This window comes from Alligator mississippiensis, chromosome 4 (assembly GCF_030867095.1).
Source record: "Alligator mississippiensis isolate rAllMis1 chromosome 4, rAllMis1, whole genome shotgun sequence".
Taxonomy (NCBI): Eukaryota; Metazoa; Chordata; order Crocodylia; family Alligatoridae; genus Alligator; species Alligator mississippiensis.
The window spans coordinates 29213601-29238593 of NC_081827.1; the positions used below are offsets into that span (position 1 = coordinate 29213601).

At 44.8% G+C, this 24993-nt stretch overlaps 1 protein-coding gene across 3 annotated transcripts in view; it reads left to right on the forward strand.

Annotated features, from left to right (window-relative positions):
- The first annotated feature begins 304 nt into the window (after positions 1–304).
- Positions 305–24993, forward strand: part of ABCD2 (ATP binding cassette subfamily D member 2) — an 88305-nt gene continuing 63616 nt past the window's right edge. For 2 of the 3 annotated variants that reach the window (XM_059725882.1, XM_059725883.1), the window contains exons 1-4: positions 305–1244; positions 3283–3463; positions 9733–9854; positions 22189–22357. In XM_059725882.1, coding sequence (XP_059581865.1) covers positions 342–1244; positions 3283–3463; positions 9733–9854; positions 22189–22357 — 1375 coding nt within the window. In that variant the 5' untranslated portion in view covers positions 305–341. Of the gene's footprint in view, positions 1245–3282; positions 3464–9732; positions 9855–10472; positions 10587–22188; positions 22358–24993 lie in introns of those variants that run through there. The other variant, XM_019487437.2, reaches the window with a different exon arrangement.

The following is a 24993-nucleotide window of genomic DNA, read 5'->3' on the forward strand; positions in this document are numbered from 1 at the left end:
GTTGTGGCACCCAGAGTCGCTCAGGATCTTTTCTTTTTCTTTTTTTTTTTAAGGAAAATGCTTCGCGTGCCAGGTCAACCGAGCCCAATGCAGGCGAGGCGAGGCAGGGCTTCCGCCTCTGGCGCGCCCAGGGCACGCTCTTTCGGAAGAATGCTGTTCCTATCCCGCCGGCTCTTTGCGCCCGCGGCTGCGACGGGCTGAGGGACCCGCTCGCCCCCGCCCCCGGCGGCCGCGGCCAATGAGCGCAGCGGGGAGGAGCGGGGCCGGGCCGGGCCGGGGCGGAGCGGAGCGGGGCTGAGGGTGCTGCAGCCGGAGGCGCTGGCAGCCGGAGCGGCCCCGCCATGAGCCCGCTGGCGCAGGCGGCCGCCGCCGGGCGCGGGCCGTGGAGCCGCGGGGGCGCAGCGCGGCGGGCGGCGTGGCTGGCGGCGGCGGCGTGCGGGCTGCGGCTGCTGTACCCCGCGCTGCGCCGGCGCCTGGGCGAGGCGGGCGGCGGGGGCGCCCCGCGGACGGGGCCGGGGACGGGGCCGGGGGCGGCGCCGGCGGCCAACTTGGAGTTCGTGCGGCAGCTGCTGGCGCTGCGGCGGCTGCTGTTCCCGCGCGGGGCCGGGCGCGAGGCGGGCTGGCTGGGCCTGCACTCGGCCGCGCTGGTGTCGCGCACCTTCCTCTCCATCTACGTGGCGCGGCTGGACGGCAAGATCGTCAAGAGCATCGTGGAGAAGCAGCCGCGCCGCTTCGCGCTGCAGCTCCTGCGCTGGCTGCTCATCGCCGTGCCCGCCACCTTCGTCAACAGCGCCATCCGCTACTTGGAGGGCAAGCTGGCCCTGGCGCTCCGCACGCGCCTGGTGGAGCGCGCCTACGAGACCTACTTCGCGCACCAGACCTACTACCGCGTGAGCGGCATGGACGGCCGCCTGCCCACGCCCGACCAGTCGCTCACCGAGGACATCATGCTGTTCGCGCAGTCCGTGGCGCACCTCTACTCAAACCTCACCAAGCCCATCCTGGACGTGCTGCTCACCTCCTACGCGCTCATCTGCACGGCGCGCGAGCGGGGCGCCAGCCCGGTGGGCCCCACGCTGCTGGCCGGCCTCGTGGTGTACGCCACGGCAAGGGTGCTCAAAGCCTGCTCGCCCCGCTTCGGCAGGCTGGTGGCCGAGGAGGCGCAGCGCAAGGGCTACCTGCGCTACGTCCACGCCCGCATCCTGGCCAACGTGGAGGAGATCGCCTTCTACCGCGGCCACAAGGTAGGGCGGCCGCGCACCGGCCCCCGCGGCGGGTGCGGGTGCTGGTGCAGGTGCAGCGCGGGCAGATAGGATCTGCTGCCCATCAGCCCCCTCCCTCCACCCCAGCGGCTTGAATTCCTCTGACTCCGAAGCCTGTTTACGGCTTGCTCTGGCTTTGGTAAAAAAAAAAACAGTACCCAGCACTGCCGCAGCTTTGTAGGATCCACCCCCCCCTCCTCCCCCCGGCCCCGTTGCTGACTCTGAGCTGCACCACGGCTCTTTCATCCTCCCTGAGAGGCTCCTCCAAACGGAGCTTCTCCTAATGTCTTCTGTTTTAAACCCTGGCAGGCTCTTCTCATTCATTCTTTTTCATTTCATAGCAAACGAGGGTTGGGAGGGACCTCAGGAGGTCATTTAGTCCAACCCCCTGCTCAAAGCAGGAGCATCCCCGACTAGAGCAGCCCAGTCAAAGCTTTGTCTAGCTGGGTCATAAAACCTCCAAAGGATGGAGCTTGTGCCACCTCTCTGGGTAACCTGGTCCAGCGCTTTGCTACCCTCCTAGTGAGAAAAGTCTCACTAATATCTAACCTAAACCTCCCTTGCTGCAACTTGAGACTGTTGCTTCTTGTGCTGTCATCTTCCAGCACTGAGAACAGTCCAGCTCCATCCTCTTTCAAACCTCCTTTCAGGTAGTTGAAGGCTGCTATTAAATCCCCTCTTAGTCTAACTAAATAAATAAGCCCATTTTCCTCAGTCTCTTGTAAGTCAGGTCCCCTAGCCCTCTCACCATTTTTGTTGCTTTCTGCCAGTCTCTCCAATTTATCCACATCCTTTGTGTAGTGGGGGCCCAAAACTGGACACAGTACTCCAAATGTGGCCTCACCAGTGCTACATAATTACTATTTATTTAATAATAAATTTATTATTTATTTTTTTCTTATTAATCTTATCCTCACAAGTGTAAGCAGAGGCGCTTTCAGGGTGCTGAAATCCTCTCTCTCATAAATGATGTCATGCAAAGGCAACAGTGTTGCAAGGCGATGCAAAGGTGAATTTTGCTTTTTGGCAGAAGGCAATGCGACCTTTGCCACGGTTTTGGTAGCTAAATCAAGAAGTGGTGTCTGCAGAGCCTTAAAATAGCAGAAGTGCAACACTGTGCCCCAGCAATCAGGGTTATGTAAAAAGTAGCTGGTTGTTTTAATGCTAGCTGAGGAGCAGGCCCTAATTTTATCTGATGCGAATTCTGGCAGGAACATCTTTTGGGGGGGAAAGAGAGATTTGGGGGGGGGGGAGGAGTTCTGCCTCATGCGGAAGTGAACAGTGAAAAATGGCCTGCAGTGTCACTGCTCTTTTCAGTCAGCGTTATTCATAATACAACATGAGTAGCTCATGTTTATAATGGCAAGGCTCTGCTGAAGCTGTGTCACACTGCATTAACAGCAGCTAAACTAAGAAGTTTTTTCTTTCCCATCACTACTATGTTATTTCAGCCAGATTGTTTTATATCCTACTTCACATGCAATTCATTAAGCTGTTTGAGGTAAATGGTATAAATTATCATTTTCTGTAGCCAGCTTGCTATGTTATTAAAAATCAGGTCAAGATATCAGTTCTATAGGTTTACTCAGGCAAAACTCCCATCAGAGCAAATGGGAGTGAGACTGAGTAAGACTAGCAAACTTAATCCCTACATCAGTCACCAGCATTGCCCAGCTCATAAAGTTCCAAGAACAGAAACCATTCTGGGTGTTAAACATTAATTAAACTTCCATGGATTGTGAGGAGCAACTCTTATGACTTGGGCATTGTTCTCCAGGTGTGTAAGATGGCATCATAAGGGGTACAGACCTGCAAAGGAGCTTCACTGTAGACAGGAATTTGGTCCATAGACTATATGAAAGGTGATACTTTGTATAAATACCACACACGCTTTTACAAGATGTAGAAAAAGATTTAAATTCAACTGTAGATATAGGATTGCATCATGAGTGTGTATGTGTACTTTGTAAGTATGAGTATCTATGTCATACTGTTTTAGTATCTCCATTTTTAACTATAGGTAGAAATGAAACAACTACAGAAAAGTTACAAGGCTTTGGCAGACCAAATGAACCTCATATTGTCCAAACGTTTATGGTACATCATGATAGAGCAATTCCTGATGAAGTATGTCTGGAGCAGCTGTGGCTTGATTATGGTGGCTGTGCCTATCATCACTGCGACTGGATTTGCAGATGGAGGTACTAACTTTTTTACTTTAATTTCAAATGTCTGTTAACTTCGGAGTATCAATAAAACTATGTCTCACTTTATTACAGCCATGTAGATAAAAGCAGTATTATACAAAAACTATATACCACATCTTCGTGTAAATCCTGTCTTGTCTCAAACTTTACAAACAAAGCAAATCATCTGAGAGCAAAAATGATAAAAGACATTACTTTGAAATTCTGACATGACAGGTTTACAGGAGGACCTAAATGGTCATGTTATATAATATTGTAACCTTAGCTGTAGGTGTCATACCCTAAGTGAGGTTGGAAAAGCACGCTGATTCCTGGACTACCTGCTGCTTTGTTACTTAGTACTGTTCAGTGATTCATTCATTAGTTCATTCATTCCTTTACTGGCTTTTCTCTGATGCTCCTCCTCTTATTGTTTGAGCGCTTCAGGGCTCTGCCACATGTTCAAGGTAAAGCTGGGTAGAAACCAGCTATAAAGTTGTTGCATGTTTTCAAGCACTAACCGCATACAGTTGTCTGTTAACATTGCGGTTAACATCATGGACCAGTTAATTGCATAATATATAGGCAGACAAGGTTCTTTGGGTGAATCTGATATCTTTTATTAGAACAACTTAAATATTTGGAAAACAATTTTTAAGCAAGCTTTTGGGTTCAAAAACCCTTAGTCAGGCTAAGGAAGTTTCAGCAGTTGGTGTGTGCTCTTCCTGGATAGGATGAAAAGTAAAGAAGCCAGAGGCTGGGCTGGTATGCATACAAGACAGGCAATCAGTGAAGATGTAGATTGAGGAGTCAATGGGTGTGAGAGAGGCTGGGTGGCGGGGAGAGAAGGGGGTTGAATAGTGGAGAGGTACCTGGGAAGTTAGATGTCAGGCAGGTTATAATGTGTCATAAATCCAATGTCTATATTTAGTCCATGATTTTTAGTATCTAGGAGGCTGATGAAGTGGAGGTCATAGGCTCGTCTCTGGGAAGCATTTTGTAAGTTTCCTTTGAGGATCAGGACTGAGAGACTGGAGAGAGTGGTTTTCTTGTGAGAAATGTGCCCCCACAGGTAATTGGGTATTCCTGTCTTTGATAGATTTCCAGTATGCATTCTTTCTGGTGCCAACTGCTGAAACTTCCTTAGCCTGACAAAGAATTTTTGAACCCAAAAGCTTGCTTAAAAATTGTTTTCCAACTATTTAAGTTGGTCTAATAAAAGATATCAGATTCACCCAAAGAACCTTGTCTGCCTGTGTTCTTAGACCAACATGGCTACAACCTACACCCCTCTTGCATAATATATGTAATACGTGGTAGGGGCCTTACACATGCACATTTATTTATATTTAATTATTCTACTATGTGTTGACCTATCTAGGAATCTGCATATTCTGCCTTGTTTGGGGTGTAGAAGGGGACAGGAAATTCAGGTTATGGGTCCATGTGGCACTAATATTCATGTCCTTCAAAGATCCTGCTCAGATCTTCTGGCAGCGCTGGTGATATGAGGCCCTGATATTACTACTATTGCAGATGTTTAAAAAAAATAAATAAAAAGAACAGCAAGAAATGCAGTTTGGTGAGGTGTGGAGGAAAGCAAAGGAAGTGCCTGGTCTAAAAACTCTTGAGACAGGGCTCCCTTCATATATGATTAGGCACTAATGACAGGCAAACATGTTTTCCTGTTATTGTTGACAGATTTTTACAAATGTGTTGATATGGTAATTTCAGCATAATGGAAATCCACAAGAAGGGAATATAATGAACTGTTCTTGTTCATTAGCAATTTCAGATGCTAGAAATCCTATTTAGAAACTGTAATGATTGGCTTTCTGGGACTATTTAAACAGAAAGACAGATTGACTTTGGGACAACACGGACCCTTGCCTTAACCAGGTTCCATATATCTGATTGGAATCACAAATGGTAAAATTTAGTAAGGTTTATGAAGCAAAGACTCTTTAATGTTTTAAAAGATGAGAGCTCAATTTTTAAATTCAGTACGCGTAGCCAAGAACCATAGGCTCATTTTCGGAACAGGTGAAATTTGTTCACATTGTCTTTTTTTTTGCTTTAGGATTTGGCTGTCATAACCTAAAAAAAAAAAGGAGTTTATACTGATGTGTATCGAACAATATAGCCAGTGGAGGGTAACAGTACTTTATTACTGTGGTAACAGAAGTGAGGTTTACTGATTTAAGAGTATGTCTACTAAGCTAGAAATCTGCGGTGTCTTGCAACTATCTTTAATGGACACAAAGGTTATTTAACTGTAGAATACAAGTGTCTTCTCCCCAGCACTTTTCTTATAAATCAAAAAAAAAATGTTGGTTTTTCAAATGAATACAGCTGCTACAAAGATAGAGAGCAAAGGAGCTGTGTGTCATTCTCATCTTCCTTATATCAAGTAACACTCTTGATATCTAGGATGAGTTCCTTGATAATATGTTTAAAATGTGGCAGAGCAGAAGGTCAGTGATAGCCCAAGTTATACTACTGACAAGTAATTTACTAGTAATAACAAGTAAAAATGTTAAAGCATAGAAGTTGTCATAGAAGCACCATGGCACTGACTGACTAAGAGTGGGAAGTTACAGGATCAGAACTGTATTAATAATGGTGACAAATTGACCCCATTGAGACTAGTATGAAGGCTATCTGGTATGCAAGAACTGAACAGACCTAACTCACTACTGCAGTTGATCCAGTTAGATAAATAGCATTCTGCCCTCCAGGTCAGATAAACTGAGTTCATAGTTCTGAAGGAGCAGAATTAGAGCTATCATTGTAGAGTAAATCCAGGAAGGGTATAGAACTGGTATAGTGACCAGGCCTGAACTCGGACACAGTGCATTGTAGGTGTGCAGCAGTAAACTTTTGTACACTTTTGCTGCAAAAATTAAGGTGTTTGTAAAATAAAATTTGCATATGCTTCTATAATATCTTTGTTGTGCCAGCCCTTTGCTGCCACTTCCATTGCATAATTCAGGCAGGGGCTTACTTGGCAAAGTCAGGGTCCCACTTTTTGATTTTTAAAAGGTGGCTCAAGAGTATGTAAGTATTAAACCTGCTTTTAGTGTTAAGATGACATGGCATCAAAATATCCAAGATATGGTTAGTTTCCTGGAATCACATATTAGTGGCAATGAAATTTTCATTGTTAAAAAAAAAAAAAGGGGGGGGGTTATAACTCTTACACATGAGGAATATGTTAGGTTACTGATGGAGATAAAATACTAGACAGCAGAGAGCACGTGCACACGCTTGTCCAGTCTATCTAGTACAGTGTTTCTCAACCCGTGGGTTGTGACCCAAAACTGTGGGTTGCAAGAATATATGAAAGGATTGCGGACAAACTTTAAAAATGAATTCTCCTTTAAAGCAGAAAAACATGGGAAACCGTGGGTTTCCCCTTATGGGCAGGCAGAGTTCCAGTCTGCAGGGGGCTGCTTGGGGCCCCCTATGCCTAGCACACTGGGTCTGGGGGCATGGGGCACTGGATTGGGACTGGCAGTCAGTGTTTACAAATGGGTCCTGGTACAAAAAAGGTTGAGAACCACTGTTCTAGTATACTACTTTCTTTAATACAGAAGGAAAACAATATATGAAACACACTGGAGAAAAATTTAAAGAAGGTTATTTTGGCAAGGCCTAGTAATTTGATATCAGTTGTGTAATACAGGAAAACCATATTTTATAATGTCTTAAAATTCTTCAGTTCTACCCAAATTTAATTCCTCAAGTATATGCAAGATGTGGCAGAGGCCTCTTTGGCCTCTGCCACATGTTACATATATTATACAATTAACTGGTTAATCATTTAATAAATGTAGACTGGCTACAAATGGAAAGTTGTTATCATGCAATTATCTGGTTAACTGTGCAATAAATTTAGACTGGTCACATGTGCCAAGTAGTTGTCTCACCATAAAAATGTCCATCCAGTTATAAAAAGAAACCTACCAGCTACAAAGTTAGTGTTTGAAAATGTGTAACAGCTTTATAGGTGGTTTCTGTCTGGCTTTAATTTTAACATGTAGCAGGGCCCAATGTTTTGGTCAGTTGTGCTAATGAATGGTCCCTCTTCTGGGAGAGCTGGATTCCTTGAAGAGCTTTATTCACATTTGTTCTCGTACTGGAGTAAATGAGGACTTTTTACACATGCTGGGGGGTGGGGGGGGAGGCTAATTAGAGCAGCTCCAAGAGCTGTTCTAATTAAAGCACTGCAGGATCTTGTGTAGTATTTCTCCACACTTCAAAATGGCAGTAGGGCACTTGAACTAAAGCTCTTCAAACAAGCTTTAGTTTAAGCACCCCATCACCATTTTAAAGTGCAGAGACACTAATACATGAGACTCAGAGGCTGGCTGGAGCGCAGTAATTGCCATGCTCCAGCAGACTTGATTAATTCTGTAATTACAGCATGTCAGAGCAGCCCAGTAACATGTCTACAGACACCCAATGTGACTACTTCAGTGAATAAAGACTTTTAAAAGAAGGAGGAGATGGCACTCTTCTTTCCAAGGGGGCTCTTGCCCTTTTTCAGATTTGTACACCTCTCATTGCATCCCAGCCATGTCTATTTTATTGTGCTGGTGGACAGAAAACTGACTTCTTGTAATTTAAGGTAGAAAGTCACATTTTCTAAGTACATGCAATACATGCAAAAATCGTATTTGTTAATGATCACATTCTTCCTAAATAATTCAACTGTTACATTTGGAGAGACATTAGTTGAGGCCAAACAGCACCTTACATGTGAGAGACTAATTGCTTATGTAATAAGTTCAAATTCATAGAACCAAAGTTAGTGCCTGTGTAACTTCGTTGATTTAAGTGATGTTATTTGTCCTATTTGTTTAGCATTCTGAGAAATAAACTACAAATTAGATACTGCTATCTCTAAAAAAGAAAGTACCGATGGACAAGTAAACTGCAGCTTCCTTTTTGTTGTATTTCAGTTTTCAGGTGCTCTAGACTCTGACCTTGTCAGCATAGTGAAACAGACGCTTGATATAGAACAGAAAAATTTGCTTGCATTACTGGTACAGTGCCTGACAGACCAGTGCAGAAAAATAGTATTTACATTGCATCTGTGGAGAATTCTTTATGGGTTTTCCTGACTGAAAGCATTGAAAAAGCATAATAGACTAGATTAATAACAAAATGTATTAGATCTGCTTTTTGTCTCTCTCACCAAAATAAACTTCAATCTGTATATTGTATATAGGGTCAAAAAAAAATCTGCAACGCTTCTCTCCAAACAGTCTCCTGAAGCTCTATATTTTGTTTAACCAACATTGTCTTAGTTTGCATAGCTGCAAATGGTAGGTTCATACAATATTCAGCCTTTAAAATGTAGATACATTTATTTTGATGATTTCTTGGAAAAGCAAACTCTGTGTACTCAATCGATGTTGCAAAAGTTTCCACGTATTGGATGATGGCATGGGATATCACAGTAATAGACTTCGACTCTAGGCATGAAAGATTTAAATAATTAATTTCACCCTGAACATTGCATATATGGAATACTTACTTAAACATTTATATTTCTTATGTCTTCTGTAATTTTTGCTGCCATTTTCCCTTTACCAGTTGGGAAAGGTATTTCTAAAAACATACCTTCTGCTCCTGTTTTATTCAGAATAATTTTTACTCTAAGAAGCCACAGTATATAAAGAAAGGATTATGACTTCATTATGGGAGCAAACAGACAGTGAAAGTGGGTTGTGGAAGACAAAGCTATTATTCAAACACACATCCTTACAATAACAGAAAGAGGAATACAGATGCTTACTGACAATAAAATTGCTAATTGCTTTCTTATAAAATGGTCTCATTTTACCAATTTACATCTATGCAAGTGGAGTGAGGAATTAAATAGGATTGAAAATGAGTAAAAGTAGAAGTTGTACATTTCAAAAAACACTAGTTTCAGATCATGGCTTAGATTTATGCTTTTTTCAATTATGAAAGACAGACTGAATAATGGTATATTAAAAAGAGTCTATAAATTCACAATCAGTGTTCAAGGACAGGATGTTTTGTATAGGAAAAGTAATTCCTAATGCTCGCTCTTGTTTTTTGTTGTTAGATGTTTTTGTTAATTGTATGCCTGACTTTGTAGAAGGCTGTGTTCAGAGAGTTCAGAAGTTCTCAATTTAACTCACTATCTTCTATATACTGGCTTATATTTTATCCAAAATTTAATTTGTGGAGATGTTTGCAGAAGAATTTTTGAAAAAAGATTTTTCTTTTCTTTTTTTTTTTCCTTTTAGAGTCAGAAGATGGCCAGAAACAAGCAATGGTTAGTGAGCGAACAGAAACTTTTACTACTTCACGAAATCTGTTGGTCTCAGGAGCAGATGCTATTGAAAGGATCATGTCTTCTTATAAAGAGGTATTGTGCATCATCTATGTAGACAATAGAAAAGCAAAAAGGAAGAAAAGCAAAATAAAAAATTAATTTGCATATTAAAAAAAATCTTTTGTAATTATATTGGGTCAAACTGATGTTCCTAATTCAATGGGTATTTTTTGAGTTGAGAATCTGACCTAAAGGATTAAATCCTCAAGGGACTTAAAGTACTTAACTGCCAGTAGTTTCCTTATCTTGATACCTGGGAAGTTACTGGAGCATATCTTAAAGAAGGCCATCTGCAAGTATCTGAAGGAGGAAAGGCTAATCACAAGCAGCCAGCATGGATTTATGGAAAACAAATCATGTCGAATGTGATCTTTGATAATGTAACTACTTGGGTGGATAAAGGGAATGCTGTGGGTATAGTGTATCTGGAGTTCACCCCACATGACCGTCTCATAAATAAATTGGAGAAATGTGGGCTAGAGAAAACTACCATAAGGTGGATAGCTAACTGGCTCAATAGCCATAAGCAAAGGGTAATTATTACTGGGTCCATGTCAGCATAGTAGGAGGTTTTGAGTGGGGTCCCACAGGGGTATATCCTGAGTCTAGTGCTGTTCAGTGTGTTTATTCATTTTTTGGGTAGTGACATAGAAAGCATCTTGAGCAAGTTTGCAGACATCGTGAAACTGGAAAGGACTGTGAACACACTGGAGAATGCAAGTGCAGTTCAGAAGGCTATTGACAGACTGGAAAGCTGGGCTGAAGGTAACAGGATGAAGTTCAGTCTGGACATATGCAATACCTTGGGAAGAATCATCAAAAGCACAAATATAAAATGGGTAACACCTGGCTGGATGGCAGCTCTACAGAAAAGGGCTTGGTAGTCTTGGTAGACCATAGACTCGATACGAGTCTGCAGTGTGATGAATCCAAAAACTGCATTGGCCTTGTGTGGCTGCATCAATAGAAGCATTAGGTGCAAAGCATGGGAGGTGATAGTGCTTCTCAGCTTGGCACTGGTTAGGCCTCATCTGGAGTATTTTGTGCAGTTCTGGGCTCCACATTAAGAAGGTTCTGGAGAAGTTAGAGAGGGGGTCAGCTAAGACAATAAAGGGCTTGGAAAGCAAGTCGTATGAGGGGAGGCTGAAGGAGCTAGGTGTGTTCTGCTTGTGGAAAAGGTGCTTAAGAAGGGATATCAAATACTTGAAGGGCTGCCATAAAGAAGGAGAGAACCTTTTATCTCTTGTTGCAGAGAGGAGAACACAGACCAATGGCTTAAAGTTTTTCAGTAAAGTAAGTTTAGATTGGGTATCTGGAAAAAAGACTTCTTCACTGTTAGACTAGTGAGGCAGTGGAATAGACAGTTTAAGGAAGTTGTGGACTCTCCATCACTGGAGGTAGTCAAGGAGAGGTTGGACAGCCACTAGTCAGGCATGATCTAGGTGTAGTTATGCCTATGTTCGACTATGGGCATTTCCCAATGCTTCTGGGCTTTGCTGGTTGCCCCTGCCTCTTCTTGCTGTTATATATGTCAGGGTGTTTTTAAGCCTCCTTCAAAGGCCTTGGATGTTGGCGACAGCCAAGGCTTGGGACTTCAGTTGGGATGTGCTAAGGCTTCTGCTGGAACCAAAGCCAGAAATTCCTAGCTTAGAAGGTCTTGCCACTCTGCTCAGGGACAGACTGATTGCTATATTTGGGGTCAGTACAGAGTTTTACCCTGATAGAGACTGGAGAGGGTTTTGTCTTCCTCTGTAGCAGGGGGTGTAGCCCTCTTCCTTGGACCTCTTGAGCATATACTGAAAACGTTTAACTGAAAATGGACATTGGCCACCATGGTTCTCCTGCTTTGCCTGTCACAGGTTAGGGTGTTAGGTCTGTGTTATCGAGGCTAAGGGTAGTTTTATGTGGAGTTTAGATTATGGATTGTATAGAATGGTGTCGCAGGGCACCTTGGTGCCCTGCTCCTAGAGAGGAGAAACTGCCAGGGTGAAAGAGCCCTGGCAGGGAATAACAAGCACAGCTGTGGGTTGCCCGGGGCAACCAGGAAGTCAGCTGACCGGAAGGGGCAGGGCCTGGCCCTCATAAGGCCCAGAGGCTGAGGCCAGGCTAGCATTTCCCTGCCAGCAGCCAGAGGGGCAGGAGCTCCTGGAGTTAGGATGCGAGAATCACAAGTACAGCTTATGGCAGTTCTGGAGGCTTGAGCAGTGTTGTTAAGTTATAGCCAGGCGGCTTCAATTTGTGTTACAGCCTAGGGGCTTGTGTTTTGCGTTGGCGTTGTTATTTATTACGCTGGTGGCTAGGGTGAGGCTATTAGAGGTTGGAGGAGGCCTCAGGGGGATCCCACAGTGGCGTGGGGACCCCGGTGCCAGTGAGGGCACAGTATCCTCAGGGGGAACCCACAGCGGCGTGGGGACCCCGGTGCCAGGGTGGGCGCAGCATAGGGGGTACATAGACCTCAGCCCCAGGAAAGGGGCAGCATTAGACGGTGAGCCCCAGAAAGGGGGCAACATTATTGGAAAGCCCAAGTTGGGCACAGCGAGCCCCAGAGAGGGGAGCGCCTTATTGAGAAGCCCAAGTGGGGGCACGGAGAGCCCCACAAAGGGGCAACAGTATTGGAGAGCCCAAGTTGGGCCCGGTGAGCCCCAGAGAGGGGGCGTTACTGAGAAGCCCCAGTGTGGGCGTGGCAAGCCCCAGAGAGGGGGTGTTATTGAGAAGCCCCAGTGTGGGCGTGGCGAGCCCCAGGAGGGGCGCTATTGAGAAGCCCCAGTGCGGGCGTGGCGAGCCCCGGAGAAGGGGTACTACTGAGAAGCCCCAGTGCGGGTGTGGTGAGCCCCTGAGAAAGAAGGGCATAGTTCTGCGGTAAACCCCGGAGAAGGGCGGAGCACTGTGGTAAACCCCAGATAGAGGGGGTAGTAGTGCGGTGAGCCCTGGAAAAGGGGGGTAGCAGTGCGGTGGGCCCGAGAGACAGGCGGCTGGACCGGGAAGTCCCAGAGTGGGCACAGAAGTCCCCAGGAGAGGGGCGGTGTTATAGCGAGGTCCCCAGGAGAGGGCGACGGTACAGAAAAGGCCCTAGAGGAGAGGGCTACAGAGAAGGCCCCGAGAGAGGGCGGCGGTACTGACAAGGCCCAGAGTGGGCATAGGGAGCCCCAGGAGGGGGCGGCAGTACAGAGAAGGCCCGGGAGCTGGGCGGCAGTACAGAGGAGGCCCCAGAGAGCGGGCGAGTGTATCAGACAGACCAACATCCATTCTGACTGCGAGGCTTGGGGCATGGTATAAGGGGTGGTTGGAGCCACGCATAGCCCATAAGGCTAGGGTGCCTCAAAGCACCCATTTGCAGGACAAGACCCACGAGGAGTCCGGGAAACCACGGGGTCCGAATCAACATAGAGACATGCCCAAGAGGGTGTAAGGCAGCCTCCCAACTGATTTAAACATCAAAGACGTGGCGGACGAGAAACCGAGGGTGCCCTTGGGCCGACTTGGCACGGAAGAGGGGGCCTTAAGGAGATCACGGCCCTCCTGTAGGACCCCACCGTGACAAATGGTTTGGATAGAGATGATCTTGCCTGGACTAGATGATCTCTGGAGGTCTCTTCCAGCCCTACTTCTCTATGATTCTCTATGAGATTTAAAATTTAGGTGTCACAGATTTCTTCAAAACAGCTGTTTAGCTGCCACTTAACCTTAGAGGTACCAGAATGGCTGTTGCTGGCCCTGATGCTACCAAGCTACTTGGTTTCCTAGCTCATGCCTACGACATAGAGGGATTCACAAAGTATTCCCCCATGGCCTTCTCATTAATTGGGTTCAGTTATGTGGTGTTCTCAGGGCACACTGAACCTGCAGAGAATAAATAAATAAATAGTAGCGGCTCTGCTGCACCCACATACTCAATGTCCTTGTGTCTAGAGAAAAACAGGGATCATTAGGAAATGCATGAGAACTAGGTTTAAATCCCTCTTCTCAGTTGGAGCAGGTATTTAAACTCAGGTGTTCTACCTAGCAGCAGACTGTAGTATATTCTGGGCTTGGCTTTTCTGTCTCCATTGCTGGAACTGGTCCACATTATATGGAGTACTTAAATAGTCATTAAAGCAAGGACCCATGTGTCTGAGGTGACTGCTGTAACTACTAGGCTGTGAAGTCATTCTCTTTCTTTGGCCTGGTGAATATTTAAGTATTTTAAACAGTGTTGAACAACTTTAGCAGGAGAGGCCCACTTCAAAATACTCTGTAGACCTGTACTGAGAGAACTTGCACAAGAGGAAACTTCAGGCTTCAAACTGATGCTCTAGTCTAAATCAATCATAGTAGGTATTAAAACCTGTCTCTCCTATATCCCAGATGATTGCTGTAAAACTGGGATATTGGTTAAAGGAGATAGGTTAGTGGAAACACTGTCACTCTCCTGGAGTTGGGCCTCACTTGTCTCCTCTACATTGTCTTTGATTAGTTTAGGGTAGTGGTGTTCAGCCTTCTTGCCCCATGAGTCAGCTTGGCAGTGCCTGGTCCATCTGTGGGTCAAATTCAGAGCAAGAGTCAAGCACAGTGGGGCCCAGTCTGGAGGGGGCAGAGTCTAGCCTGGCCTAGATTTAACCCCACAGGGGAGAGGGGGCACAGCTCGGCCCTAATCCAGCTGCAAGGGGCTTGGGAATTTGGCAGCAGGGGAGGGGTGGTAGTATTAAATGCCACTGTTCCCCTGCTGCCAATTTTTCTGACCCGTGGGGAGCCCTATGGGCAGGATGCTATAGGTTCATGGGCTGCATTTGTCCCATGGGCTAGGCGGTAAGCACCACTGGCTTAGGGCCTTGGACAAACGTACTTTGAAGCACTTCTAATTCTCTTCTAGTTCAGAGTCCTTCAAATTCAGAGTATTTAAGGCCATGGACAAACATGTAGCCCACTTTTGTGCCTCTTCACCAGACCACTTCAGCCTTGCTTTGAAGGCCTGCAGTAGTGTGTTCTCCTGCTGTAGTTGCTTGGTCTTGCAGCTCTATTCCACTCCTCTAACCCCATGAAGAGCTGGTCTGATAGTCAGTGAGTCCTTTCCTGTGCACTTCAGGCTCTGATCTCCTGTTCCAGCACATGCAAGGAATTGTTCTCTCTAGCCCTGGGGAGGGAGAGCATGACTCCTTACTTGACTTGGGGCTCTGGGTAGCTGAGCATTCTCCTGCTGAAATTAGGAAAACAGAGGTCTTGTACCTGCACTCCAGAACCAGGAGATTGGAAACAGAGGCATGCAGGGATTCCTGCTGTCTAGCCCCAGAGATGACCAAGTGTACAGTACAGTGCTTCTTGGCTGTCTGCCTTGTTCTTCCTCTCCTCCTGTAGGCAGGGTTAGGGGGAATGCATGGTGGGATGCTGGAGGACCAAACAGCCCTATCACACTTTGGAGAGTACACAGCCAAAATGGGAAGCACTTCAAAATAATGGATATTTCATCTAGCCATCTTTTTAGAGCACTTTGGCTGATTTTGGAGTACTTCCTAGGACATTTGTGTCTGTCTGCTTGCCATTTGAGCTGCAGACGTTACAACTGCCCAGGAACTATGTGCCTCTGTGTTCACCTTACTGCACTTTATTTAAATAGTAATTTATTCACTTTATTTTAGTAGTTTTTGATTTATAGCTTTTACTAAAACAGCACAATAAAATGGGCAATAAAATTATATGTAATACTAAAATTATATGGTGTATGGTCTTTTGCTAAAACCTTACAATAAATTTCATGTACTCTTTTTAAACAGAACATAGTATATGATGATACAAGAACAGAAAAATGAAGTAGTATACAATAGGAAAATAAAAGTTTGGCTTTTCTGTACCAACTTGTAGACTGTCCTCTACTCCCTATGGCAGGGGTTGTCAACCGATGGTACGTGTACCACCGGGGGTACTTGAGAAGGCCTTAGGGATACATGCAGGTGGGTGGGGACGGAGCGTACCATCTCGGGCTGCTACGCAGGCACTGCCCGCCTGGCTAGACGTGAGGGGCAGGGGAAGCTCACATGTGGTGACTGCTGCTGCTCTGCATCTGGCCATGCACCAACTCCCTCCCTCCCCCCCTTGGTCAGCGTCTGGCCACGTGCCCCACCCCCCACATCTGGCCACTGGGGGGGGTACACTGGTTGGAAAAGGTTGAAAACCCCTGCCCTATGGTACTCCATTAAACTTAGCTTTCCCCATGTTGTGCATGGGAAGGTTTGGGTACCTAACTTGAGTTGTGGTATTAGATGTTGGCAAATCTAAAAGTTAGGCTCACTGAGCTTTGCAGTGAGCAATTCCCTTTGTGGATTTAGGCATTGATAACTTGGGTACAAATAATACCTTAATTTGTGATCCTTGAGCGTAGACTATGACTAGGGACCTACCTAAGTTCCTGCAAGAAAATGGGATTTTCATGGCACACTTGTGGTGCATAGGGCTGATTTCATGGGCATTTTGCAGTGGTTCTGCCCCTTGCTGCTGGTTGGCAGAGGGCGCCTTCACTTAGTCTGTGTCACTACCACTTGTTTTGCCCTGCCCCTCACCACTGATTGGCAGAGGGCACTTTCATTCGGTCTACCTTGCTACCGCTTTTTTTGGTTGATTTTTTGGGAAATTGCAGCCAATGCCAGATTTCCAACCCATTGTGGACAACTGTTTTTCGTGGTTTGCATGAAATACAGAAAACCATAATTGAGGTAGGTCCCTAACTGTGACAAGCTAGATATGGTGCAGTCTTCCCAAGAGTCCTGCTAATGCACGGTGATTTTTGACCTATGCTGCTTCAGCTATTACAATACTTGGCCTCTACTGTAGAGAGGCAGCCAGATTACTAATTATATAGTAGTGTTACCATTATTATTTATTCAATATTATAGTCATTTATATAATGCTACAAACTTTACATGGTGTTCTACAAACACAATAGCTTTCCATTTTAGAAAAAAAAAATCCACTAAATAAATGAAAAAACAAGCTCATTTTGACTTGGACCATTTTTTAAAATCCCAAATGTATTGACAAAAGATCAACTATCTGAGATTCTATCTTAATTTTACACTTATAACTTTGCTAAAGAAAGTTAAGGGGTTACAACTTCATAGTTCATTCCCATTTCACATTTTAGGTGATTTCTAGAGAATGGCAGTATGTTTCAAATAATATTTTATGGTTGTAAAGTATAAATCCAAGGATCCCAATGGCAGTTAGTGGAATTTATTTTTGGGAGTAAGGGGGTAATGTATGATCCATGGCCCTTTTTATCAGAAGGTTATGTGCAGATATTTTGGTGTTAGCAAGTGAGTCTAGAGGGTTTTGCTTTGGAAACCCACTACCTATTAGTCTTCCTGCAGTAGAGGAGATGGGATGGTTAGGTTTTGTTCACAGAGCCCAGCATTTCATATCACAAATGTCACTGTCACTTGTGGAACTATTTGTGATGTTGGTTTTCAGTCTCAGCAGAGTCCAAGAATACAGAGTTTGATCCAACTCCTACTGAACTGATTAGAATGACTCCAGTATTGGAGAGACTTTTACAGCTTTCCAACTCTGCTGATAGCAAAAGATCTTCATGCTAAAGTGATTTTAATTCAGCATCTTTCATGCGTATTAGATATAGAAAACATAAATGTAGACTTAGCTTTGACTTTAACCAAAGTTCTCCTGATTATTTTATATGTGTAAAACCATAATTGAGAACAGGACCCTGTACTTTATAACAAATGTCTGTTAGTTAATTTTGGGCAATTAATCACACTTTTACAGAGTTGCATTTCTTTACATCATACATATCTACTTGCAATAAAATCTACTTGAATCTGTTTAATAATCGATAAATATTTTACCATAGCTGATTTGTTTGTCCTTATTCCCTTGCTATTCTTGCCACTCTTTTAGCTTTTAAAATCTGAATTTGTGTTTTCTGAACCTTAAAGCCATGGAAATATTGCTCCTTTCAGACTGCCATACTAGTGCAGATTCTTAGGTGTAATTCCAATCTGTCACCAGATGGAGACAGTGTATTGAGACTTTTGGATGATGTCATGACCTGCAGAGGTTTATCAGGCCCCAGAGCTCAGTTTTTCTGTCTCCAGCAGGGGGAGCATTGGAATCCTTGAAGGCTATGGAGAAAGGCTGAACAAAGGAGATGCATCTTTGAGAGGGTGACAGACATCCAGGAAGATTTTTCAGGTGTTCATTAAGGCGAGGCTTCAAAAGTGCTTGCTGTTGGTTGGAGTGTAGTGAGCTAATACTCACAGGGGTACAGTTTGGCAAACTCCTGAAGTACCTTCCAGATAAGGAAGCCAGTGATATCTTTGAGAGAAAAATATGACAAAACATTAACCGGCCCCCAGCAAGTTCTTTAGGTGTATAGAGAATAGTCTTCTGTTCCAGAAAGTTAAAAAAAACAATTAGTAGATCATTCATTTTTCGATCTGGTTCTGACTAATGGGGTTATAGACTGGTTACAAATGTGAAAGTGTTAAAAAAAAAAAAAAATCTGGGACAAAGAGATCATGGCATGATAGAATTCATGATTGTAATACAGTGGTTCTTAACCCAGGACACACTGCTGTAACCTTCTTTGTATTTGGTGACACCTTGGTTGAGAACCACTGCTGTTCAGCCTTAGCTTCCCTTGGTGGTCCTCAAACAGGGTACAGCTGCTGATGCTGCCACCACTGCTGCTACCACGAAGTTAAAGTGCCTTGTGTGTCTCATGAACAGCCAGATTGGGAAGTGACTGTAGCAGGATCATATGCTCCTGCCTATATTAGGGCTATTTGATAAGCTTAAAGCAGGCAGGAGTGCCTACTTTTGCTGCAGCCCTTCCTGGTTGACCGTCCCCATCCCCCCTGCTCCTCCTGGAAAAAGATGTGCAGGACAGTTCCACCTGACCTGTGCACCTGTTTCCAGAAGATGCTGTATAGTGTCAGACAGAAAAAGGGTCTAGCAAGAGCAGGCACTTTTGCCTGCTTTATGCATAGTAGCTTTATTCAGGGAGGATCACATGCTTATGCAGCAGCCCTTTCTGATCTGGCTGTATACAAGGCATGCAGGGCAGTTCCATGTGGCTGTGGCAGTGGCACCCATGTTGTGGCACTGCTGAAATGCTCTTTTGACTCCCTGAGTGCCATGGCATCCTGGTTGAGAGCCACCATTATAAGGAAAACAAGGATACTGGACTCTAAAAGGAGATTGCAGCCTATGAAAAAAAAAAAAATAGTAGGACAGGTTTTCTGATTAAACAAATTAAAATGCAAAGGACTCCAAAGTGCTGCCATTTCTAAAGGGCATACAAAGAGAGGCTCAACGTCAAACTATTCCAACATGGAGGAAGGATAAGAATTGTGAGAGACTGTTGTGGCTGCACAAGTTGCTTTTTAACCATATGAAAATCTAGAGATGCATAAAGGCAGTGGAAGCAAGGAAATGTCACTAAGGAAGTAAAGGAAGGAATGGCACGGGCAGATAGGGACAAAATCAGGAAAGCAAAAAATGAATTGCAATCAATGTTAAAGGCAACAAGTACATCAAATGGCAAAGGATGAGCAGGAAGCTGTAGAAACCACTGTTCACTGGGGGTGGTGAGTTTACAGATAGTGCAAAGAAGGCAGAGGTGCTCAATTTTTACTTTACTTCAGTCTCCACAAAAAAACCCCTGCAACCAGGCAAGTAGCAAAATAAATATAAAAAAGGGAGGGGAAGAACTGCAGATCACGATAAGTAAACTTTTAACAAGTTTGAATTAATTTGTGTTAGCAGGCCTCAGGAAACTCACCTCAGGGTGCTGAAGGAGCTAGCTGAAGAAATCTCAGAGCTAGTGGCAATAGTAATTGCAAATTCATTGATAATAGGCAAAGTCCCAGAAAACTGGAGAAAAGACTATATAAAAAGGGGATAAAGTAAGATCTGGGCAATTACAGACAAGTCAGTCCAATGTTATCTGGGAAGGTACTAGAGCAAGTTGTAAAACAGTCCATTTGTAAATAACTGGAGGTGGAAGGGACAGTCACCATGGATTTGTTAAGAACAAACTGGCTTGTAGACAACAATGAAATTCAACAAAGCAAATGTAAAGTGGTGCACATAGAGAAGAAACGCCAAATGCAGACGTATACAATGGAGGTTAAATGGTGTGACATTAACACTGCCAAAAAGGATTGAAGCACTGTGGTGGATCACAAATGGAACATGAGTCAGCAATGGGATACTGCTGGGGGAAAAAGAAAATGCAATTTTGGGTTCTATTAATAGAATTAATATGCAGGACAAGGGAGCCATGCCACTTTATTTAGCACCAGCTAGGTCTTGCTGGAGGTACTGTGTCAGTTTTGGGCACTGCATTTTCAGAAGGGGAGAGGCAGGGGGCACATGCAGCAGAGCTCATCGGGTCGATGGTTGCCCCTGTGGTGCTGTGCATGGGGCTGAGCCCTGCCCGGCCAGTGCTACTGTTCCACGGTACTGCCCACACCTGCCCGCCATGGGCCTGGGCCAGCATGCAGCTTCTAGCAGGGCAATTCCCAGTGTGGCTGCAGCTGACTAGGCTTGCATTGTCACTGGGAGGCAAGGGGAGGAGTGCAGCGCCTGCCTGGCTGGAGCCACACCAGGAACAGCTGCACTGGAAGCTGAAGACACTTGGCTGGGGCCTGGGCTGGCAGGGCTATTTTGCTTCCTTCGCCTTCAGCTGTGGAGGCTGCTCCTGCTATGCCACGCCACTCTGGGCAGGCAGGTGGGAAGTTGCAGGTGGGAAGTTGCAGTCAGTTGGCTCCCGCCCAGCATGTGGAGCTGCGGGTCTAGCTCCCAGCCACCTTCCATCTGCTCTGCCTACCCACAGATGGTTGCTCATTGCACTGGGGAAGGTGTAGCAGGTGGAAGGTGGCTGGGAGCAAGAGCCACAGCTCTACGCATTGGGCAGGAGCCACCCAGCTGAAGCTCCCTCCACTCAGAGTAATGTAGCAAGAGCAGCAGCTGCAGCTGGAGGCAAGGGGAGCAGAACAGCCTGGCCAGCCTGGGCCCCGGCCCACTCAAGAAGCTTCTAGCAGGGCTGTTCCTGGTGCAGGTGCAGCCAGTGACTCCCCTTACCTCTAGTGGCAGCTGCTCCTCCTGCTTCTGTGTCGCTCTGGGTAGGAGGGACAAAAGCCAATGATGAGGGCCAGCTGCAGCCACACTGGGAACAGCCCTGTTGGTGGGAGTGCTGTGCAGGCTGCCCCAGTGGGAGTATGTGGGGCTTGGCCCATGTTAAGCACTGCAGGGGTAGCTGCGGGCTGGATCTGGCTCATGGGCTGTATTTTGCCCACCCCTGCTCTAGGTAGAAAAGAAAAGCTGAGGAAGGAAAGAAGAAACATAAGTGAACAACTTCAGTTCAGGCAAGAAAGTCCCATGTGATTTCCAAGGACATAGCATTAGAAAGGTTTAAATATGGTAAGGGGTAGAAAGTGTATGCATCAATACAGAAGAGAGACAGCTATTCCCTAGATTACACGTTCTCTGCTGCCTATGTTCTCTAAATGCTGCAAATGAATGTTCAGGCATGACAGATTCAGCCATCAGTAACAGTGTGTTGATGGCAGTGTTCATACGGTGCTGATTGGTCCCAGCTGATTCAGACTGCTGCCTTAGGAAGTCCTAAGCATCCAGTATGACACACACGATCAGAGAGAAGATTTTTTTCCGTAGCTGTTAAATATTCTCTCTGATGTTTTCAAGCTTCTCACTGTTTTTTACAATGTTTCAAGGGATTACAATAATTGTTTGTACTAGCATTTCAAAGTCTAAAAGTTATGGGATATATTTTGAAAAAAAAGGGATAGGAATTGTTTTAGAATATTTGGCCAGCCTGTGGAAGGCAGTAGCTCCTTAACTAGCTAGAGACAACAGAATCAGAAATTCTCATAGCCTCCACTGAAGCCATGCCAATTTACTGCATCCGGGATCTGTCCCTCAATGTACTGTCTCTATTTGTTGGCAGGCAGGAAATACACTTGGGCATTTGGGCCAGTACAAAGTATATCAAGGGAGGAAAATTACTAAAATTACTAAGTAAGGAAAGTTGCTCCCCAACCCCCAATCTGGCTTGTAAATGATATTCCAGACATTTTTGATTGGGGAGTGTAATTTTTTTATTTCCACATCTGAATGTTCCTGTCTTGAACAATAATGAAAGATTAACATTGTTGGGTTTTGTTATCACACTCAAAGGAATTTGTTCAGTAGTTCCAATGATTTTTTATCCAAATGAATGATTGACATGTTGCCTATTCTTTCTTAATTCAGAATCAATCTAAGAAGTACTGAATCAAAATGGTTGTCCGCGAGTTACTGAATGCAGTATTTCATTTTTGGATAATATTGTTTAAACAAGTCTTTTGTTGTTTCTCAGGTCACTGAGCTAGCAGGCTACACAGCGCGAGTGTACAACATGTTTTCAGTCTTTGACGAAGTGAAGAAAGGCATTTACAAAAAAACTGCTGTTATTCAGGAGGAGAGAAGCAACAGCAGGAATGAAGGCAAAGTGGAGCTACACATTGACGGTCCCTTGGAAATCAGGGGTAATTTCACATTTTGATTCATTTGTCTATGAATTCCTGGCTCCAATGTGCAACTGTACAGCTGCAGTAGGGCAGGTTGGGAAACAAACCTCCTGTTTACTCAGTTCAGTCACACTCTCCTCCTCAGTGCTCGAGGGCCATTGCCTTCCCATTGCAAGTTTCTCACTTGCCTCCGCAGCCTCTCATGCCTGCCAGCAGATATCCCTTCCATATTAATATATTCACACTAGGTTAACCAAATCTTTCCTGTTTTAATGTTTTTCAACAGAAAACTGGGATATTTAACTAAACTCAACTTTTTCCAGAAAATGCCTGTTTTCCTCTGAAATTTAATTTTTTTCCCCATCAGAAAATGGAAACCTGACATTTCATTTTAAAATGGATTTTTTTGTAATTGGCTTATGGTGGGCTTGGGCTTAAAATAGTTAAGTTACCGAAATTCAAAGTCTTCACCTAAAGTCAGTCAGCCGTACCTCTGTCAGTTGTGCACCCCTAATTCTTACTATGTCCCATTCCGCCGTGTCTCTTCCTTCCCACTTCTAGTTTCTCTTCCAATTCTCTTATGTAGTTTTCTGCTATTCATTCTTTCTTATTATCTTCAAAGGTTCCTTTCAATTTGTGCTTTCCAACTGCTGTTGAACTCCTACATTCTTTTTTTTCTTAAAAAAAATATCCAGAAATGAAGGAGTTAAAGAGCTGTTGCTGAGATTTTTTTCTTATTTCACTTACAGCACTACTGCCCTTCAGCATAGATTTCTCAACAGGGTTGTCATAAACACCCTGAAGCAGCACAATTGCTAAGGGAGGAAACAGCTGATTCCCTGACCTTGTAGGATGTGATAAAGTTTGACTGCTAATAAAATAAACAGCTGTTTTATCATCTAGTAAAGAAAAAAGTTTATAGTTCATAGAGCAGAGTATTAATTTCTTTGGCCCATGGGCAGTTGTCCATTGGTAAAATGACCTACTTAAAAAAATGGAATGCAGTTTAGATATGAGAGAATCCTTGGGTACAGCAGATATTTTTTTTCCAAACTGCACTAGGACTTTGGTTCCAAATAGTTAGAAAGGCTACACATTTTCTGTGGCTTTCACATCAGAAGTTGCAATGTAATACTATTTTTCTTCTTTTCTTCCTTTCTTTTAGTTTTAATAATTCAGAGATCTCAGTGTAGGGTTTTATAACACAGAAATGGTGTGCGCTTGTATGCATATATACATTCAAGTGTTAAAAGAGAAGCATCCTCATATTAAAATTTCTTAATTATCTGTACTTTTAGACGAGTTTATTACAATACCATGTACCATTGATTTTCCTTTAAATCATTGAGTGTACCCTTATCTGTCACCAAAGAGTGTTTATATTATCCTCTGTGTTTACTGCAGTCCATACATTTACTGATATAGGATAGAACAGGGCTGGGCAAAATGGTGGCTGGACTCCGCTTCCCAGCAGGCCCTCCCCATGTGGCTGGGGCTGGTTTCCATGGAGACCCCAGCAGCAGCGGTGCTATGATAGTGCGAGGCTGGGGTTTCCATGGAGATTGGCCCCAGCAACGCTGCCAGGGCAGTGCGCAGAGCTGCTCTGGAGCCCAGCTGGGATCTTGCAGCACTGAGAGTGTGGTCCGGAGCCAGGGTGGATCCGCTGCCTGTACATCTTCGCCCAAAGCATGCAGGCTGCAGATTGCGGCTCTGCTGTGACTCTGGATCATGCTGTCACCACTGCAAGGTCCCAGCTGGGCTCTGGAGCAGCTCTGCGCCCTGCCAGCATGGGTGGTACTGAGGGGGGGACTAGGTGGGGCTATAGCCAGCCCAAAATGACCTGTAGCCCCCTGTAGTCACCCCTCCCAGCAGCACCACCGCTGCTGCCCACCCTATACAGGTGGCAGCAGCTGAACCTGCTCCGATTCTGCCTACAGCACAGCTCCCCTTGAGCCCCCACTACCAGGAAGAGGATGGCGCCACTGCTGCCTGCCAGTGCTGGTGGAGCTGGTCTCCACGGGAACCCTGGCTCCATGCTATCACAGCGCTGCTGCTTCTGGGGTCTCCATGGAAACTGGCCCCAGCCACGTGGACAGGGGCTGCTGGGAAATGGGAGTCCACTGCTGGGCAGATCTGTCTCATGGGCTGGATTTTGCCCACCCCTGGGATAGAAACAAGTGAAAAACTTTTAAATATTTTGTCAATTTACAATATTACTGTATAATATTGTTTTCTTATTAAATAATTCAGAATTACTAGAAAGTAGTACCACAATGTAATTTTTGTAGAAGAGCTATCAGATAATATTCCTTATTACCTAAAACTCACTTTATTATGAGAATGTTGATGTTGCAAAGTCAAGCTTTTAGGAAATGGCAGAATTAAGATTGCCTATCCAGATTTCACCATGTTGTCTGAATTCTTTATAAACCTGAATGAAGTTCACAGCACCTGTTTAATATTATTATTATAGATGGGGAGGTGAAAAGCAGAGAGATTAAGGCTGAAAACCTCAAGCTCTTGCTCCAGAGAATAGAGCATCTCAGTACAATATTTACATGGACAGAAGAACTTATTTTCCCCTAAATCTGTCTCAGAATCCACAGAACTGTTTTAACTAAAACCTTTTGCACGGAAATATCAGCCTGAAGCAG